Source organism: Salvelinus namaycush, chromosome 21, assembly GCF_016432855.1.
Source record: "Salvelinus namaycush isolate Seneca chromosome 21, SaNama_1.0, whole genome shotgun sequence".
Lineage (NCBI taxonomy): Eukaryota > Metazoa > Chordata > Actinopteri > Salmoniformes > Salmonidae > Salvelinus > Salvelinus namaycush.
The window spans coordinates 8,892,274-8,913,241 of record NC_052327.1 but is presented as its reverse complement, the minus strand read 5'-3'; the positions used below and the strand labels follow the sequence as shown (position 1 = coordinate 8,913,241).

Below are 20,968 nucleotides of genomic sequence, written 5' to 3'. Positions count from 1 at the left end.
AGATGAACGGAGCAAAGTACAAAGAGATCCTTGATGAAAACCTGCTCCAGAACACTCAGGACCTCAGACTGGGGCGAAGATTCACCTTCCAACAGGACAACGACCCTAAGCACATAGCCAAGACAACGCAGGAGTAGTTTCTGGACAAGTCTCTGAATGTCCTTGAGTGGCCCAGCCAGAGCCCGGACTTGAACCCGATCGAACATCTCAGGAGAGACCTGAATATAGCTGTGCAGTGACGCTCACCATCCAACCTGACACAGTTTGAGGATCTTCAACAAAGTACTGAGTAAAGGGTCTGGATACCTATGTAAATGTGATATAAGTTTTTTTTTATGTAGATTGATGAGGAAAGAAATATATCAAATCCATTTTAGAAGAAGACTGTAACGTAACAAAATGTGGAAAAAATCAAGAGGTCTGAATACTTTCTGATTGCACCGTATATAGTCATTTCAAAGGAAAATAAATGTACAACTGTTGCCAAAATGTGTTATACTGTTAGATTTTGTAACGATACTAACCTTCAGGCCCATTTATTTTCATCAAATTATAAAATACAACAAACAATATTCTCATATAATTGGTGATTTATATGAGAATTATCTTTACCCTTTATATTGTCTAATTCTGAACAAATTTTTTCCTAATTTGACAACTTCACAACAGTCAGCAGCTAATTTAATTTAAAAGCAACAGAGTATATACAAGGTAATAGGCACCGTTAAATTAAATTAAAGAGGACATTTGGTTAGTAAAATGTAGTAACAGTAAAATAATAAACGTTTCTGTAAATTGTGGTTGATATGACTTACGACCTATTATTTTCTATCAGATAACTATATCAAAAGAAAACACCCTGCAGTTCACTGACAGTAAATAACTGCTTTAATGTTACTTTGATGGGAGTTTCTTACTCAAACTATATGTGTCCATCAACGTCTATCTTGATTTTTTTGTTGTTGCTCATTTTCAGGTTAAGTCTATAGATAAACATTTCAACACCACCAGGATGTGATGCCAATTTGAATGTTATTACTTATGGCATAAGATGTACACTGTATCTCATGAAATTGCAAGATTGTACTGTACCTTCATCTGGTCAACTTAATTATGGAATGCAAACCGCTAATGGGACACAAAATCTCATCAGCACAGAATACCTAGCCTGGCCCCAGATGTGTTTGTGCTGTCTTGCCAAATCAGAACAACCATAGCAGTTGGAAGGACATCACAAACAGATCTGGGACCAAGCTAGAGAATAACCTCTCACAGAATGTGCTATACCACATGATCCAACCAGTGGAGCTTAGGCAAAACACCTATCCTATCACAGACGTTTCTCTCAACTTCACATATAGAAATCAGAGCCTTTATTAAACATTAATTGCAGGCCGGGAAAATAAAACTCTGGCAGTTCTAAAATGACCTCACCGCTGCCTGTCAGCCAATAGAGTTGCTTTTAAGACAGCCACTCGTGAGTCATGTCCTGTCTGTGGTGTCGAAATGTTATACTATGCAGTTTTTTGTCATCAGTGTCATAAGTCAGTCCTGTGAATCCAAGCAAGTGATTCAGTTTTGAGCAACTCTTTAGCATTGAAAGGCTAAATGAAAGGATACGATTAAAAGCTGCTTGAAAGATTTAGGGTCAATTCAATCAAAACCCAATGTTTAGGGATTATCTTTTCACAAGTACTGCCCTGAGACACTTGTGCCATCAAATGAAAAACTGAAGTATATTCCTGTGAGGGTAGTCTATCTGGTATTGGAAAAATAACCAAAACCAGAGCCATTTTATTTGGATTATATTTATATATAAAGATATACAGTATCTCGTTATTAAAAGTAGTTAAACCTACGCCGCGGTTTATCATTAATCAAGGAACAAACATAACAGGTTGTGTGTGTGTGCGTGTGAATGTGTGTGTGCGTGGGTGCATGCATGTGAGTGTCTGAGGCCCTGCAGTGGGCTGGGTCAGACTACAAAGCCAGATACAGCCAAGGAAAACGCACAAACCCGTCCCCAGACGATGGAGGAGGCCAGAGGCTGGGGCGATAGTGGGAAATTGCCATGGTGGACGCCCCGATGGGAAAAAGGGCTTGATTTGGCTTTTGACCTGGGCCATGTCATCACTGTATGCCAGCCAATGAGATGGTAGGTGGTGGTCTTCCAACAAGTGAAGAGTGAAGGGGAGGAGGGGTGGAGGGAAGGGGAGGGCAAAATAACTGGTATGCAGCCCGGCTGTGCAGTTATTTTAAGAGAGAACCTCTGGAAATACACTTAAGGCTGTCTACACAGCCACTTTAGAGGGACAGCCCAGCTGAGGACGAAGATAATTCAAACTTTGGGATGTTAGAAACGACAAACACCCCGGTAGTCATTTCTGGAACCACCAAATAAAGTTACAACAGTGTTGGTTGAATAGACATTATTCGTCATAGATCTATGTACTTGTGAACAGAGAGATTTACAATGGTATTTCCAATAGCGCCAAATAGATCTTTTCACAACCTAAACTCAATGGCAAAACTTAAGGATTCTTCTTAGTTCTAAATACTAAGTTGAGATATTTCTAAACTTATAGTGTGAAAAAACTGCAGGTGGTAATCTAAATGCTCTTTAATATCTGCTTTCAGTTTAGTGTTCTCCTCATCTGGACTGCCAGATTGTGAAGCATGATTCATCATTCCAGAGAATGTGTTTCCACTGCTCCAGAGTCCAATGACGGCGAGCTTGGCATTGTGCATGGTGGTCTTAGGCTTGGTTGCGGCTGCTCGTCCATGGAAACCCATTTCATGAAACACCCGACGAACAGTTTTTGTGCTGACATTGCTTCCAGAGGCGGTTTGGAACTTGTTAGTGAGTGTTGCAACCGATGACAGACGGTTTTTACACGCTATGCGCTTCAGTACTTGGCTGTCCCATTCTGTGAGCTTGTGTGACTTCGCGGCAGAGCCATTGTTGCTCCTAGATGTTTCCACTTCGCAATAACAGCACTTACAGTTGACCGGGGCAGCTCTAGCAGGGCAGAAATTTGATGAATTAACTTGTTGGAAAGGTGGCATCCTATGTCGGTTCGTTGAAAGTCACTGAGCTCTTCATCATGGGCCATTCTACTGCCAATGTCTGTTTATGGAGATTGCATGGCTGTGTGCTCGGTTTTATACACTTGTCATCAACGGGTGTGGTTGAAATAGCCAAAACCACTAATTTGAAGGGGTGTCCACATACTTTTGGTGATGTAGTGTATATCCAAAAAGGCGCTGCCCAAAACCCCTCAGATTTGATTCTACAACAGGACAAATGTCATATGTGGCTTTGTAAATACTGCAACAGAAGTTAGATTGAATTGGGGCCTAACAACAAAGCAAAAAAATATATACATGGTCAATAATACATTTATAGAATAATAACCAAAAACAAAAGGCAGTTTTTCCTTTTCCTTCATACAGCATAGATCTACCTTATTGAGTTGAATTATGTACACACTTGTCCACCTTTACTGTTAAAGCGAAACTACAATAAAACTATTACCAAAACTTCAAATAAATCTGTTTATGTAGTCAAATTAGTAATATTGTCCTATAATAGCATACTGAATATATTGTGGGAGCACACCATTTTTTTTTAGCAAACACAATATGTCCTCATTTGTGCCCTGTGAAAAAGTACATCATAGATGTCCAGCAGTTGTCCTAAAAATAAATATACGTGTTAGGCAAAACCCTCTTAAGGTTAATGGTGACATTTTTACCAATGGAAATATTCAGTGTTTCTTGACCTGAGGATTGGCACAACGTTAATATGTGATAGTGAAATGTCCAATGATATCAAAACATACACATTTCTTAATACTATCATGGCAAAAAGGTCTTTAACACTGAAAAGGAATGATTCAAGAAGGCCGCATTCAAAATGGTAGAGGATCTTCCTCTCTGTTTCCTATGTCTAAGCATTCAGTCAACTCTCATACCCAGTATTGGTTCTTTTTTAACTCCGGGTTTGTTGTCCGACAGTGCTGCAGCAATTCCGGGTCGGCGTCTTTGGAGTCCATTTGGGACATGGGGATGTTATTGGCCGGGTCGGTTTTCCGGAAGGTCTCCTGGCTGATCTCTCCGTTTTTGGGCTTGGAGCCAGCCACCGTCTGCACATTGTGTTTGCCCGTCTTGTTGCGACGCACCAAGTAGAAAGCCAAGATGGCCACCAGCAGGAGGAGGAGCAGGAGGATCAGAATGGGGACGAGGATGGACCACAGGTTGTTCCTCCTGGACAACACTGGCTTCCTATGGGAGTCTTTGTCAGTGTAGGCAGTGGTGGGGGCATCTCCTCCATGAGGCCAGTCCATGTTGCCCCTCCAGCGGGGGCTGGCTGGGGTGATGCGTGGGGACCCCGCCCCTCCAGGGAGGTCGTTGCTATTGGACCACGCAGACCCGGCAGGGACCTTAAGGAGAGTGGCCGGGTAGACCTCTGAGGCGTTGTAAGGGGTCGTCTTGAAGGAGAGAACGCACTCAGCGGGAGGGACCCCATGGGCCTTGAGCAGGAAGCGAGCCACGTCCTGGGCTTGGCTGCCTCCTGTTCCATTCAGGATCTCCATGGCTACACGTCCCTCATCCAAGTCTTTCTGGGTGAACGTGTCCACGGGCTGGCCGTCTCCCTCTGGCCCTCTCCCGCCAGCCCTCACGAAGCGGGCGCCTTGTGGTTGCTGGATCACGCTGAAGGTGGGAGATGTCCGGGTCTTGTTGGCCAGCGGCGTGGCATCCAGCAGCTTCTTGTCCAGCAGCACGGTGGCACCCCGTGGCAGCAGGAGTTCCTGGGGGATGTTGGCCAGAGGCTTGACCGTGATGTTGAGGACAGAGGAGACGTTGGCTGCCCGGCTCCGGGCCACAAAGGCCACGCTGTCCCGGGGCGAGGTGGACTTGATGAAGCGAACGCTCACCCGGCCCTCCCTTATCTGGGTCTGGGTGAAGGCCGACGTGGGCTGCCGGTCCACCATGACGGCAGCGTACTTGGGCACACTGGTGATCTTGTAGAGGACTTCCTCCTCATTGGGGCCACCTGTGGTGGCCCTCAACATCTCCTCTGTCACTAGGGTCTCGTCGTCCCCCTGCAGCACCTGGATCTCTGGGGCTTTGGCCAGCACTAGCGTCCGGGACAGGACTCCTACATGGAGAGTGTGCGGCTCGGTGTGGTGCTTCCCATCCGACACAGTGAACTCCATAAAGCCGTCCAACAGGCTTCCGTCACTGACAAAGCCCACCTGGCCCTGGTTGACCGCCTCCTGGGTGAACGTGGAGATGTGGTCGCCCTTGGTGGCATCCACCAGCCGCCCATTGGTGGGCGCCTTGGAGACTGTGAAGCGCACTTCGTCGGGCGTGCTGTCCTCGTCGCGGGTGTTGAGGTACTTCTGGGTGATCACCGTCATGGAGCCCTGGAGAACCTCCAGAAGAACGTCCAAACTCACCAGCTCTGGAGGACTAGAGTCCCTTCTCCGGATCGAGATGTTGAAGACCTCCTCCAGGACCACTGCCTGGGCTGGGGAGGGGGGAAGGGTGGCGCGGCCCTGGGAGTTGAGCCGGGCTCGGAAGGAGAAGCTGTCCACGGAGGCTCCAGAGTCATCGTGGAGGTATTCCAGCTCGCCCTGCGCCACATCCTTCTGCATGAAGTAGGGGGCACCCTGGGGCAGATCCAGGCCCCCCAGGGTGACTCTCCCATGCGCTGGGAAGCGGCGCACCTCAAAGACCACGTCCAAGAGACCTCGCTCCGCCTCGGGGAGGCTGGCCAGCAGGTTGGAGGCGTCCAGGATGGAACTGTCAATCACCTTCCTCTGACCTTGCACTATGTCCAGGCCTGAGAAGAATAAAGAAAAATAATATACAAGATTATCCATTGATGTTTAGGGCTACATACCCTTTCTTTATATGACATTTGAAATAGCTTAAAAATTTTCTTGTAATGCTTCTTTGTAATTATGCCATGAACAGACCTGATTCAATAAACCTGCAATAGCAAGATTTTCTTTTACAGAACATTTTGTTTACAAACTGCTGCCTGACACATATGCATATCTTAGACTGATAACAGACAGCCAGACCTGTGTCAAATACATACTGTATGTCAAGTCAGCTTGATTTATCTTACTCAGTAGAATAGAACCAACGGAATAGTCACTAGTGCTAGCTAGTACACAGTTATCTGCATTTTCAGATGTTGTGAAACGCCTTGAATCCCATACAATGACTGACCTGGACACCATTTTCTTTGGTATCCACCACTTTTGACATGGCACCTGCCCAGATCCATGTGGCTCTACCTACCTCTGTTCTTCCAGAGCTGTGAGGAGACATTGTGGCTGGCTGCGTAGTAGGACACGGTGATGGGGAGGACGTGATGCACAGCTGGGGCCGGAGGGGAGGAGAGCAGGAGCTCCACAGAGTCCCGGACCACCCAGAAGGGCTCCTCAGGCATCTGGTGCTCGTAAAAGACGGCCCCGGACTCCAGCTGTGGGGAAGAGCAGAGGATAGGACATTGTTCATTAAGGCAACGTTTAAAATGTTCAGCAACAAAAATGAGCATTTCTCATTAGACAAGACCAGGTAGTTCCTCCCTGTTTCAGCATGTAATCTTCAGTTTGGAGCTTAATTAATGAACACGACCCAGGTAGCTGTGCGTTTCTATGTGTGTGTATATGTCAGTGAGTGAGTGAGTTAGTGAGCGAGTGAGTGAGCGAGCGAGAGACGAGTGAGCGAGTGAGCGAGTGTGTGTGTGTGTGAGGGCGTCATGAAATTATACAATAACTATGAGGTTAAAGTGCAGCCTTGGTGAACCGTGTAGAAATTACAGCACTCTTGTACATAGTCACCCCATTTTAGGGGACAAAATAATTGACAAAGGACATATTCAGATATATTTTATTTGAAAAGATAAGTAGTTGAATATTTTAATGTATTTGGAAATACACAGTATTTTCAAATACAATTTTTAAATACTTGGGTTAAATGCATGCGAGTGTATTTGAGTCACTGTATTTTAGTATTTGAAATACGATTTAGCAGCATATGATTTAAACAAATATGTCACGCCCTGACCATAGAGAGCCTTTTTATTCTCTATGTTGGTTAGGTCGGGGTGTGACTACGGTGGGTAATCTAGGTTGTTTTATTTCTATGTTGGCCTGGTATGGTTCCCAATCAGAGGCAGCTGTTTATCGTTGTCTCTGATTGGGGATCATATTAGGCAGCCATTTCCCCACTGTGTTTTGTGGGATCTTGTTTATGTGTAGTTGCCTGTGAGCACTCCATAGCTTCACGTGTCGTTTACTCTTTATTGTTTTTTTGTGCGGTTCACTTCTAATAAAATGTCGAACTGATTTCACCCTGCGCTTTGGTCTGAATGTTATTACAAAGATCGTGACAAAATAACCATTCAAACGCTCAAATAAAAGTACTTGTTTTGGGCTGTGCATTTGGAAATGCTCAATGACTATGAGGTTAAAGTGAAAATACTCAAATACAGATTTTTTTAAATTTGAAATATCAGATAGTCAAATACACATGTATTTCAACCCAGGTCTGGTGTGCGTGTGTATTACTTTCAACCCAGTCAACATAAGCACCGTGTCAGTGTTTACTTTTAAACCCCTGTAGCTGGTTTCTGTGTGATGAGGATGATAAACATAACCCTATGTGAGCCTGGAGATTAGATGGAGTAATTAAGATCAACAACTTCTAAATAAACTTTTGATCAAGTGCTTTTCTGATCTTGCCTGTTTTGTGATCTATTTTATTCATTTGTGTCATGACGATTTGTGTCATAGATTTTTATTTGTGGCTGGACATGTTCATGATCTTCATTTAGCATCCTGTATTGTAAGATTAGATTACCATTGAACAATGGAGGTTGGCGGCACCTTAATTGGGGAGGACAGGCTTGTGGTAATGGCTGGAGCAGATAGGTGGAATTGGATCAAATACACATGTTTCATGCCATTCCATTAGCTCCTTTCCAGCCATTATTATGAGCCGTCTTCCCCTCAGCAGCCTCCACTGCCACTGAGCTAGTGTAGAATGTTGAAGATAGATCTGGGCCAGTAACGAGACTGGGAATGTGATGGAAGGTAGGCTGGAATGTGCCTATGTGTGCTTCTTTGAGGTTACTGTGTCCTGAGCTGAACTTTTCAACACCACTAAAACTTGTCTGCAACATGCCAATCAACCACACATGGGAGCATACAGTGCACTAGGAAAGTATTCAGACCCCTTGACTTTTTCCACATTTTGTTACAGCCTTATTCTAAAATGGATTTTTTTTAAATCATCAATTTACACACAATACCCCATAATGACAAAGCGAAAACAGGTTTAGACAGTTTTGCTAATTTATTAAACATAAAAAAAAACAAATACCTTATTTACACCCTTTGCAATAAGACTCAAAATTGAGCTCAGGTGCATTCTGTTTCAATTGATCATCCTTGAAATATTTCTACAACTTGAATGGAGTCCACCTGTGGTAAATTCAAATGATTGGAGATGATTTGGAAAGACACACACCTGTCTATATAAGGTCCCACAATTAACAGTGCATGTCAGAGTAAAAAACAAGCCATGAGGTCGAAGGAATTGTCCGTAGAGCTCCAAGACAGGCACAGATCTGGGGAAGGGTACCAATACATTTCTGTAGCATTGAAGGTCCTCAAGAACAACACCTCCATCATTCTTAAATGGAAGAAGTTTGGAACCACCAAGACTCATCCTAGAGCTGGCCGCCCAGCCAAACTGCGCAATCGGGGAGAAGGGTCTTGGTCAGGGAGATGACCAAGAACCAAATGATCACTCTGATAGAGCTCCAGAGTTCCTCTGTGGAGATGGGAGAACCTTCCAGAAGGACAACCATCTCTGCGGCACTCCACCCACCAGGCCTTCATTGTAGAGCGGCCAGACAGAAGCCACTCATCAGTAAAGGCACATGACAGCTCACTTGGAGTTTTCCAAAAGGCACCTCAAAACTCAGACCATGAGAAACAATATTATTTGGTTTGAAGAATACAAGATTGAACATTTTGGCCTGCATGCCAAGCGCCACATCTTGAGTAAACCTGGCACCATCCCAAAGGTGAAGCATGGTGCTGGCAGCATCATGCTGTGGGGGATGTTTTTCAGCTACAGGGACTGGGAGACTAGTCAGGATCGAGGGAAAGATGAATGGAGCAAAGTACAGAGAGAACCTTGATGAAAACCTGCTCCAGAGTGCTCAGGACCTCAGACTAGGGCGACAGTTCACCTTCCAACAGGAAAACGACCCTAAGCACACAGACAAGGCAGGAGTGGCTTCGGGACATGTCTCTGAATGTCCTTGAATGGTCCAGCCAGAGCCCGGACTTGAACCCGATCGAACATCTCTGGCGAGATCTGAAAATAGCTGTGGCTCGACGCTCCCCTTCTAACCTTGAGAGGATCTGCACAGAAGAATGGGAGAAACTCCCCAAATATAGGTTGGCAAGCTTGTAGCGTCATACCCAAGAAGACTTGAGGCTGTCATTGCTGCCAAAAGGTGCTTCAACAGAGTACTGAGTAAAGGGTCTGAATACTTAGGTAAATGTGATATTTAATTTTTTTTAAATAAATTTGCTACATTTTCAAAAAATTACATTTTAGTCATTTAGCAGACGCTCTTATCCAGAGCGACTTACAGTAGAGTGCATACATTTTATTACATTTTACATACTGAGACAAGGATATCCCTACCGGCCAAACCCTCCCTAACCCGGACGACGCTATGCCAATTGTGCGTCGCCCCACGGACCTCCCGGTTGCGGCCGGCTGCGACAGAGCCTGGGCGCGAACCCAGCCCAGCCTGGGCGCGAACCCAGAGACTCTGGTGGCGCAGCTAGCACTGCGTTGCAGTGCCCTAGACCACTGCGCCACCCACTTTTTGCTTTGTCATTATGGGGTGTGGTGTGTAGATTGATGAGGGGGAAAAGCTATTTATTCAATTGTAAGAACAAGGCTGCAACAAAATGTGGAAAAAGTAAAGGTGTCTGAATACATTCTGAATGCATTGTGTAATGCAGTATGCAGAGTCTATTTTGTATCATTATTTTTCGATTAAGCGGTTAGTGGTTAGCGGCTAGGTCGGCTTGTCCATGTGCCTTGAGCAAGGCACTTAACCCAAATTACTCATGAAAGTCGCTTTGGATAAGAGCGTCAGCTAAATTATTAAAATGTGAATCATGTTATTTTAATATCCAAGAGTTTTTTTTTTAGATGCAGATGAATTTTGTGATTTACATATACTCGGTAGTTAAAGGTTTTAGAACACCTACTCATTCAAGGGTTTTTCTTAATTTTTACTATTTTCTACATTGTACAATAATAGTGAAGACATCAAAACTATGAAATAACACATTTGTAATCATGTAGTAACCAAAAAAAGAGTTAAACAAATCAAAATATGCTTCATATTTGAGATTCTTCAAATAGCCACCCTTTGCCTTGACAGCTTTGCACACTCTTGGCATTCTCTCAACCAGCTTCATGAGATAGTCACCTGGAATGCGTTTCAATTAACAGGTATGCCTTAAAAGTGAATTTGTAGAATTTCTTTCCTCAATACGTTTGAGCCAATCAGTTGTGTTTTGACAAGGTAGGGGTGGTATACAGAAGATAGCCCTATTTGGTAAAAGACCAAATCCATATTATGGCAAGAACAGCTCAAATAAGCAAAAAGAAACGACAGTCCATTACTTTAAGACATGAAGGTTAGTCAATACGGAACATTTCTAGAACTTTGAAAGTTTATTTAAGTGCAGTCGCAAAAACCATCAAGCGCAAGGATGAAACTGGCTCTCATGAGAACAACCACAGGAAAAGAAGACCCAGAGTTACTTCTGCTGCAGAGGATGAGTTCATTAGATTTACCAGCCTCAGAAATTGCAGCCCAAATAAATGCTTCAGAGTTCAAGTAACATACACATCAACATCAACTGTTCAGAGGAGACTGTGTGAATCACGCCTTCATGGTCAAATTGTTTCAAAGAAACCACTACTGAAGGACACCAATAATAAAAAGAGACTTGCTTGGGCCAAGAAACATGAGCGATGGACATTAGACCGGTGGAAACTTCTCCTTTGGTCAAGAGTCCAAATTTGAGATTTTTGGTTCCGACTGCCTTGTCTTTGTGAGACACGTGTGGGTGAATGGATGATCTCTGCATGTGTATTTCACAACGTAAAGCATGGAGGAGGTGGTGTTATGGCGTGGGGGGCTTTGCTGGTGACACTGTAATTTATTTACAATTCAAGGCACACTATAATATGACTATTGTCACACCCTGGCCTTAGTTATCTTTCTTTTCTTTATTATTTTAGTTAGGTCAGGGTGTGACATGGGGGATGTATGTGTTTTTGTATTGTCTAGGGTTTTTGTATGTTTATGGGGCAGTGTTCAGTCTAGGTGTTTGCATGTCTATGGATGCCTAGATTGGTTCTCAATTAGAGACAGCTGTCTATCGTTGTCTCTGATTGGGAGCCATATTTAGGCAGCCATAGTCATTAGGTAGGTTGTGGGTCTTTATGTTAGTTGCTTGTGTCTGCACTTTCGTTTTATAGCTTCACAGTCGTTTGTTGTTTTTGTATAGTTTGTCAGTGTTCGTTTCGTGTTCAGTAAATAAAGAAGATGTACTGTTATCACGCTGCGCCTTGGTCCTCCTCTCTTCATTGTTACGACGATCGTGACAACTATGATGGTCTAATGTCCATCAAATATAAAATATATTATGATTTGTTTAACACTTTTTTGGTTACTACATGATTCCATATGTGTTTTTTCATAGTTTAGATGTCTTCACTATTATTGTACAATGTAGAAAATAGCAAAAATAAAGAAAAACCCTTGAATGAGTAGGTGTTCTAAAACTTTTGACCGGTAGTGTAAATTCACTGAAAACCCACACTAACACACGGTCATATAAACAGTATTGCACTTTTCATGTAGCCTAATTTTGGCCAGCTAATAGCCTAACCACCGATCAAGTGTCACGTTCTGACCTTAGTTCCTTTGTTATGTCTCTATTTTTGGTTTGGTCAGGGCGTGAGTTGGGGTGGGCATTCTATGTTTTTGTTCTATGTTTTATATTTCTATGTGTTTGGCCGAGTGTGGTTCTCAATCAGAGGCAGCTGTCTATCGTTGTCTCTGATTGAGAACCATACTTAGGTAACCTCATCCCACCTGTGTTTTGTGGGTTGTTGTTTCCTGTTGTGTATCTGCACCAGCCAGATCTGTTTCGGTCGTTATTCTTTGTTATTTCAGTGTTCATTTAATACATATGGACACATACCACGCTGCACCTTGGTCCTCTCCTTCCAACAGCTGTTACATCAAGCAACATTATGGAGTAAACATTTAAATCCTGTTGCTGCTATTTTATTTTGCTGTGTCAGTACTGGTCAAATTAAGATCCTACATTGGATGCATGTACTGTATGTAATATTTCCTTAGCTTTCCTTTCTTTTTCCCATCAGCATATACATAAATATGGAACATAGCTTCCTGCTGACATGATCAGGGCCGTTGACATTGGCTTGTCTCTTACAGCATTAGCTAAGTATTGGTTTCCAAACTCATCCTAAATTGAAAACCAGATGCACTGACTGGACACTTTTCCCACAGGCCAGGGAAGTAAATGTCTTATCCATTCATTGGAATGTTCTTATAATAGAAGATGGCACAATGGAAATGAAATTATAATAATTCTCAGTCATCTGGGGATTCTCTGTCTTACCTCTGATTGAGAGAAGCGTGTGATCTCTTCAAACTGGTTCCTGTCGTTGGCTAAGATCAGTCTTCCCAGGCGAGGAGGCCTGACCAATGAGAAGCTTATCTCATCTCCATCCTCATTGGTCACTGCCTTCAAAATGGCACTGGTGATGGCATGTCTTGTTCCTATAAAATTGTAAAAATGGTACAGGTTCACTATAAGTGAATGTAATGCAGGATATAAAACACATGCCCTGTCATTGTAGCTCTTAGCTTCTTCTCATTGACACCTTTTAAGCCTTTAAGGCCAGACTTTCCAATAGCTCAGACACCAGAAGGATTGTCAAACGTTTGCCTGCCGATAGTACTTACTTAGCACCTCTGAACAGAGTGTCGGAAGTCAATCTCTTTTGTGTTCACACAGCAAAGACTTTGAAGTCGTCAGCCACTCAGCCTTGTTAAAATACACCAAACCAGAAGGTGGCAGTAGGGTTGTTTGGCAATGCATGTCCATGTGTGTTGCTTAGTTAATGGTGTAGATTCCCATGTTAGCTAGCTAACTGTGCTAATGTTGCTATTTTGTAGAAAGCCCTTGTTGATACTAGCCAGATGGCCACAGCTAGATAACTACTTAGCAAGATGACCAAGAAACAATTTAATTCACTCTCCATAATCCCAGCGCCAGCCCATAGCCAACTGTTTAGCTATCTAGCTAATGTGCTAATGTTAGCATATTCGCTAGCTAGCACATCTTAGCTAGGTAGCTAAGGACACTGCACTAAAATGGCAGCTAACACCGGCAGCTGTTTCATGGAAACTAATCCATTGTAATTTAATTATAATGTCAATACTAGCTACAGTGGTTAGTTAGCTTGGAGGAAGTATTCAGTGTTGTGTGCATTACCATCCCATAGCCTACATTGCATATGAAGTGTGACTGGCTCATGACATTTAACTGTGGATGTATGAAGAAAATGCCCTCTTTTTTCCATTTTGTTGTCACTCTTGCTGGCTCCCCATCTGGGGGTTCATGCGCTCTGATTGGCTCAAAGTCAAGTTGTTGGCCACTGACGAGCATTGCCATGTTCGTCACTACCGGGTTGGTACTAGTGATGGGAAAATGAAACTTAATGAAGAGTTGAGCATTTCCCGCCAATTGTGTCGAAAATAGGTTCATTACCCGAGGCTTTAATCAACACTGTGTATATTAGTGGCTGGTCAAAAGAACAGCAAATGATTATAGATGACGTCGCACACGCTGTAGCACGTGTGCAGTGTAGCCTTTTTGTCTCCTACCAAAACCAATATCAAACCAATCAGGTGGTTGTTGATTATTGATCACGTGCTTCTGATAAAGTGATACAAGCATCGGCAAACTGCTTAGAGATTTCGACGCATGCCTCAGAGCTCCGGTATCAAACGTAACTAGCAGGTACCACTTTTGTTCTTGCAAGAGAAAGAAACGGCCTCCCACTGTGATAAGTACCTATCGGCAGTCTCGGCAGTGAGATTCTCGGTGTGTTTCATGCCTAAGTGTGGAATGTCAACATGTTGTGATTTAAAGAGGGGAAAAGGATTAGAAGGGAAAATACTAGAAAACAAAGCTAAACATTACACATCCGAAATTGTATTCATTGTAGGCTACAAAATACCCATGGAACTATTTTTATCTGATATTGAGGCCTATTTGTTATCCAATCAAAAAAACAAAAAAACAAAGCCATGCTGAGACATAATTTGAAATGGCCATTATTTGTTCATCATAAATGTCTGGTCAAGTTGGGTTCACTACTTCATGATCCAGCATGCTTTTGGTAGCTCACCTGGAAAGATCATTAGCTCCTCCCCGGTTTCCATGGTGATGGTGAGCTGTCTAGCCGTAACGACAAAGCGGTAGAGAGGAGAGGTGTGCTCTCCGTCTGTCACGGTAAAACTGAAGCCTCCAGACTCCAGACCTGAAGGAACAGTTCAGAATAGTAGGTGGCATAGGTTGACCATCAGAGTCAAAGATAAAGCTTACAAAGCCTAGGGAGCTAAAAAAAAAACATGAGCTGGCGCACACCCAGAATAATAGCTTGTTTGGAGGTGGTGACTAACGGAAAATAAACTATAAACTATCAAAAATAAAGAAAGTCACACACTCCATGTATAATCTCCCAGCAATGTAATGGGTATTTACCAACGTTTCGGCATCACTGTGCCTTCCTCAGGGTAATGTCATGAATACTTTGAACCAGGTTATGTAGACAGACACACAGTGCAATTAGTGTAACCAATGACAATAGTGAGGGGTGTGTCATAATGATTAAGTTCATTAAAATGAATTAGTGAAACTGTTAAAAAATAGTATATGGCATATTAAATATATTACACTATTGTTATCATATAGAAACATAATGGAATATTGTACATCATATTAGCATCAACATACATTATTCTTTCATTCAATTTCACATAATCATTTCATTTCATTTTTGTTACATGTAATCTTTTGGTTCAACCTTAATATATAATAAGAATCGTCAACAGGGGGAACATATTAGGTGTACGCTAATAAGCTGTAAAAATAATTTTCCCGATTCATAAGACTTGTTCATAAAGGAACATTTGTTCATAAGAAGGGCCTGAGATCAAAGTCAATATTCAGACCACTAGGGGTCAATGTTTTTAGACAGGACATCCAGTAAGCCTCACTTTGTAGTAGTAGGATCTCGATGTGACCTCCTTTCCTTGGTAGAGCAACACGCTCAATGCCTGTTTATTTAAGGGAGGAGATGGGATGGTTAGTTTCAACAAAGTGAGCTGTTACTGGACAGTCAATGTTCTTACACCTGATTGAGCTGCAGGGTTCAGCTATGTGTTGTTATAATTGTATTTTCGTTTGTCCTACGTAGGCTTTTCCACAATGAACAGGTGATGAGATAGATTACTCCCTTGGTCTTGCATGAGATGATCCCTCTAACAGGGGTCTTTCAACCTGTATGTGGGTGTCTGAAGAAATATGTTTTTATAGTGCTATTGCACTGTGCGCAGTATGAGCCACATTTGTAGTTCCCATTTGGGATAGGTGTCAAGAGTGTCTGAGTGGGCTCAGGGGGCATGTCAGATCTCACCAAACTATCTCCAATATTGCGACCACGCTTATAGACCACCGGTGGGGGTTCCTTGAAGAGGTGTGTGATTTTTAAAAATCTGATTGCAGAATATGCCAGTGCTTTTTCAGGATTGCTTTCCTTTTCTCCGAACCCTTGGTGTATTTAGTGCAAAAGACGGTTGCGTTGTTTTTCTGGAAAGCCAAGAACATTGGCTATCAAGTAGCAGCTCACTTTGTTGAAGCTAACCATCCCATCTCCTCCCTCAAATACACAGGCATTGAGCATGTTGCTCTACCAAGGAAAGGAGGTCACATCGAGATCCTACTACTACAAAGGGAGGCTTACTGGATATCCTGTCTAAAAACATTGACCCCTAGTGGTCTGAATATTGACTTTGATCTCAGGCCCTTCTTATGAACAAATGTTCCTTTATGAACAAGTCTTATAAATCGTAAAATTATTTTTTACAGCTTATTAGCGTACACCTAATATGTTCCCCCTGTTGACGATGCTCATTATATATTAAGGTTGAACCAAAATATTACATGTAACAAAAATGAAATGAAATACAAAATTATTATGTGAAATTGAATGAAACAATAATGTATGTTGATGCTAATATGATGTACAATATTCCATTAGGTTTCTATATGATAACAATAGCGTAATATACTTAATATGCCATATACTATTTTTTTAACAGTTTCACTAATTCATTTTAATGAACTTAATCATTATGACACACCCCTCACTACTGTCATTGGTTACACTAATTGCACTGTGTGTCTACATAACCTGGTTCAAGTATTCATGACATTACCCTGAGGAAGGCACAGTGATGCCGAAATGTTGGTAAATACCCATTACATTGCTGGGAGATTATACATGGAGTGTGCGACTTTCTTTATTTTGATGTTTTAAAGCCTAGGGAGCTAACACAGGTTTTCAGGTCTTAGAGAAGGTATACCAATTGCATCCTTAAAAAGAAAAGAAAAATCTGCACACTCTAGTAGCTCCGATTAAATCATTTATTTACCAACATTTCGACAGAAAGATTGATTCATCAGCCTGAAAGTAAATTTGTGGCCAGAGTCAATTGGGGTCAGTGAGGTAGCTGAGGCTGTAGGTAGAAGCTCAAACAGCCTTACCTTCATGGATAAAGACGACTTCCCCATTGTTAATTTGTGCCTGTGTGAAGTTCTGGATTTCTTCGTCAGGTTCCACCTTTAGTGCCACCAACCCATTGATGGTTGACTCGATGGAATAAACCAACTCGTTGATGGGGGTGTCTGCATCTTCTGTATTCAACATGCTGGTGGTGATGTCCGATTCCTCTCCAGCTAAAACCTGAAGAGAGAGAGAAGCCCAAAGAACAGAGCTTGGTCTTGGTTAAGGAAAGGGATACATCTCTATTAACTTTTGGTGAGTCTATTTTCAAAAAAACATATATGTAAAACAAGATGTGCATTATATTTAGCATTATTTTCAAAAGTTTTAAGTTTAGAATGTTTATCATACCCATTGTGATATATTCAACCAGCAACTATGAGAATGTTTCAACTACTTTTAATAGATCTGATTGAGCATACTAGTTGAGTTTTATATACCCCAAAAATGATATTGTATGTAGGCCTCCATATAATTGAATGTACTCTATGGACAATGTAAATTGACGATTGCTGGAAATGCAGCCTGTGCTCTGCCAAGCCTATTCTTTCTTACTGCTGTCTGGTGGTAGTACTGTGTAGGGTGGCAGATAGCCTAGCACATCTGTGTTGGGTGTCAGGTAGCCTAGCACATCTGTGTTGGGTGTCAGGTAGCCTAGCGGTTAGAGCATTTGGCCAGTAACTAAAAGGTTGCTGGTTAAAATACCTGAGCTGACCAGGTGAAAAATGTGTCCCTTGAGCAGAGTACTTAACTCTAATTTGCTCCAGGGGTGCTGTACTACTATGGTTGACCCAGTAAAACAACACATTTCATTGCACCTATCCAGTGTACGTGACAATAAAGTTAATATGTTTTGGGGGGTGTGTACACCATCAAATAATTAGTTATTCCATTAACTTTCCACTAGATGGCAACATTACCTCACTATCACCCAATAAATTTCCCTGAGTCATTTTGGCAAGTTAAATTGTGCTGGAAATTGATTGTTTATATAACAATCAATGACTTTTACTCCTCAGGAAGAAGGGTTGCAAATTAAACTTGATCTGACAAAATGGATGTCTCATTTCTTTTGAAGCCAACAATATGATTCAATGTGTCAATGTTTTAATTGTATCCGTCTCCAAATCCCAGTAAAGAGAGAGGGAGAGAGAAAGCGATTGATAGAGAGAGATTAAATGAGAGCGAGAGTGAGAGAGATTAGAGCAAAAGAGAGGGAGAGGAGAGAGAGGGAAAGAAATAGAGAAAGAGAAAGATAGACGGCGTGCGAGAAAATATCCTAATAGAAGACAGCTGTAGCAAGGGCCTGGCCAACAGGATCTATGGCGATCAGAGAGTCACGACCGGACCATGTTGTTCGTCATGCCTGATCATCTGCTGTAGGTCACTATGCTCACATTTTCCTGCCCTAAATCAGAAGCAGTGCTAGGGAAGCTAAGGAGAGAATTCACAGGAGGAGCTGGAGCTGGTATGAATGAACACTAGGCCTGCATGCGGACAGAGAGACATATCATTATATTACATTTTGTGGCCGTGCGAGAGACGCTGCGATTGGCTGGTTCCCTGGCATCGCCAAAAGCCTGATGTCTTGTCATCTCAGTTTCCCCAAAATACAGGTTACCGTGGATACGCCGAACCACAGGGCAGAGTAAACAAAGCTGAATGACACACTCGGTTTCCAGTTGTATGTGAGATGATTATAGCTTTTTCCAGCCATTTTGTCTCTACAGTAAAATCTACATTCTGAATTTTTGAAACACTTAGGCCGTGTTCGAATATACCCATATTTCCGTTCTAAATAGTAGGCACTTTGGATATGTGAAAAAATTACTTTTTATAGAAATTTTGAAAATGTAGTATGCTTTAAATGCCAGAATGTCATACTCATTTAGTAGACTTCACTACACAATATTGAGGAAATAATTGTCTTTCGAGACGCACGTGTGTCTGACAACAGCTGATAATCAGTTGAGGTGATGCGCTGTGCCAAAATAAATGAATTGTGGGAATCAACGCAAATGCACATTAGATGACTCATTCTCAGTAGGATGTGCCTAGTATGTTGATATTGGTTGCATACTGCATTTGTTTTACTAAACAGTATGTTCTAAATAGTATGTAGTGCGATTAGTACAGAGTATGCAGTTTAAGCAAGTAGTAGGCAAGTCAGATTTAAGACACGGCCTTACTGTTTGCTTTCAAGAATTGACGGGTAATACAATATATCCATGACAGAAATTGGTAATGAACCTCAGGCCTTAAAGGGTTACTAATATAAAGTGTTGCCATATGTGTCTAAGGTATTACTTAATTAAGGTATTCATTATCAAGTACATTAATTAGTAAGATGTTTACAAACCAATTATGTCCTTCATAACTCGTGGCAATGTGTAAATCACTTATGAATAGAGTTAATTAGCTATTAAGTTGTTTTCAGGCAACCCACTGAGAAGGCTTATCAAAACATAAATGATAGCATAGATGAACAAACGAAAAACAGACAAACAAACAAACAAACACTGTCAACTTCTGACAAGCATAATGGTTTTGGAGTGTCCTAAATGTGTGCACTAAACTGGAGCATAAAACAAAAGCGTTTGTATTGGTTCTGGTGAAATACAGTACATCGCAATTAAAAGGAGTTTGCACTCATCAAATATATAGTTATCAGTAGGCGACTGTTGTGGTAAACCGACAGCTCAGTACCTCCAGTCCTGTGTTGCGTGTCAGTTTAGGTGCCTCATCGTTGACCGGGAAGACGGTGACAGTGAAGGTAACGGGGAGGCTGCGGCGCTCTATCTCATAGGCTGAGGCAGAGAGTGTGAAACTGTCCTCGCCGCTTTCCGTGCTGTCATGTAAGTAGTAGATGTGTCCAAGTTTCACCTGTAGAGAACAAAAGGGGCCGTGGGGGTCACACAGACTAGTCAGTTCTCCTGTCACACAATAGTGGTAGGCAAACAGAATTGGCAGAATGGACACAGTGGTGTTGTTTAATCCCAGTCTCAAGCAAAGCTATAATAGCTCCTGTGTCTAGGAATGTTTAGGCAAAATTTGGCAACCTTTGGGCAAAACATTTAGGACTAAGGTGATAATTCAAGATGTTGATCACTATCTTATCATGTTGGAAGTTTGTAACACTCAAACAAAAAGCAATTATTAATGTGTGTAAACTATATCATGCACATGTTTCAGAGATGGATGGATCAACAATATTCTATCAAGGTCTTCATATCCCAGTATTTTGGAGTCCAGACAGACAATGGATCACTGTGTCTTTCTCTCCCTCTACTGATCAATAACATAGGTGACCCGTTTCAGGAAACTAGGCGTACAGTATGTCGCAAGTCACAACTTTGTTTTTAATCAAAATGCGTTTTTTGTCAGAAATGCCTTCTGGAACATATGAACTTTCATGCACCTTAATAACAAACTTGTATGCCATCTGTAAATACGAATACAATTGTTAAATTACGAGCCTTGTTGGTTAAGGCACAGAAAAAGTCAGCAACCTTCCCACTAGCCATGATTGGCTGAGATAATGAGTGGGCTGGACATGCCGAGAGAGGAGTTCGGATTGGGAAGGTTGCTGGTCTGCCATATAGAAGGCTTCTGTCTATTTGAGCTGGTGAGTCTGTGTTGGTAATCCTGTCGAACGCGGATTTAAAAAAATGTTATTGTGTAGTGGAGCTGTGTAAGGGTTGCTCTCCACTTTCTGGAGGTTTGAGTTTACAAATCAGTGGCGCGAGAGTATGATAGCTAAAGAGATGGAGAAAACACCTGTCTCCGGATTACATCTTCAAACTAAGGGCAACCGTGGCATGGCATCCGTGACATGGAGACTGATCCATCATACATGATGATGTATAAGGGTAAGATAGTCTAGCTAGCTACATTTTCAGATATTACACAATTCTCATTTAGACAAAGTGGTTTCATTTCAAGCTCAAGTGTA

General features: G+C 42.2%; 1 protein-coding gene across 1 annotated transcript in view; it reads right to left on the bottom strand.

The window, feature by feature from the left end:
• Positions 1 to 3,968: 3,968 nt before the first annotated feature.
• Positions 3,969 to 20,968, bottom strand: part of cspg4 (chondroitin sulfate proteoglycan 4) — a 156,237-nt gene continuing 139,237 nt past the window's right edge. Inside the window, exons 8-13 of the mRNA XM_039017980.1 lie at positions 19,723 to 19,899; positions 16,998 to 17,196; positions 14,578 to 14,709; positions 12,780 to 12,940; positions 6,316 to 6,499; positions 3,969 to 5,848 (exon numbers count right to left, since the gene is read on the bottom strand). Of these exons, the coding sequence (XP_038873908.1) occupies positions 3,969 to 5,848; positions 6,316 to 6,499; positions 12,780 to 12,940; positions 14,578 to 14,709; positions 16,998 to 17,196; positions 19,723 to 19,899 (2,733 nt within the window). The remainder of the gene's footprint in view (positions 5,849 to 6,315; positions 6,500 to 12,779; positions 12,941 to 14,577; positions 14,710 to 16,997; positions 17,197 to 19,722; positions 19,900 to 20,968) is intronic.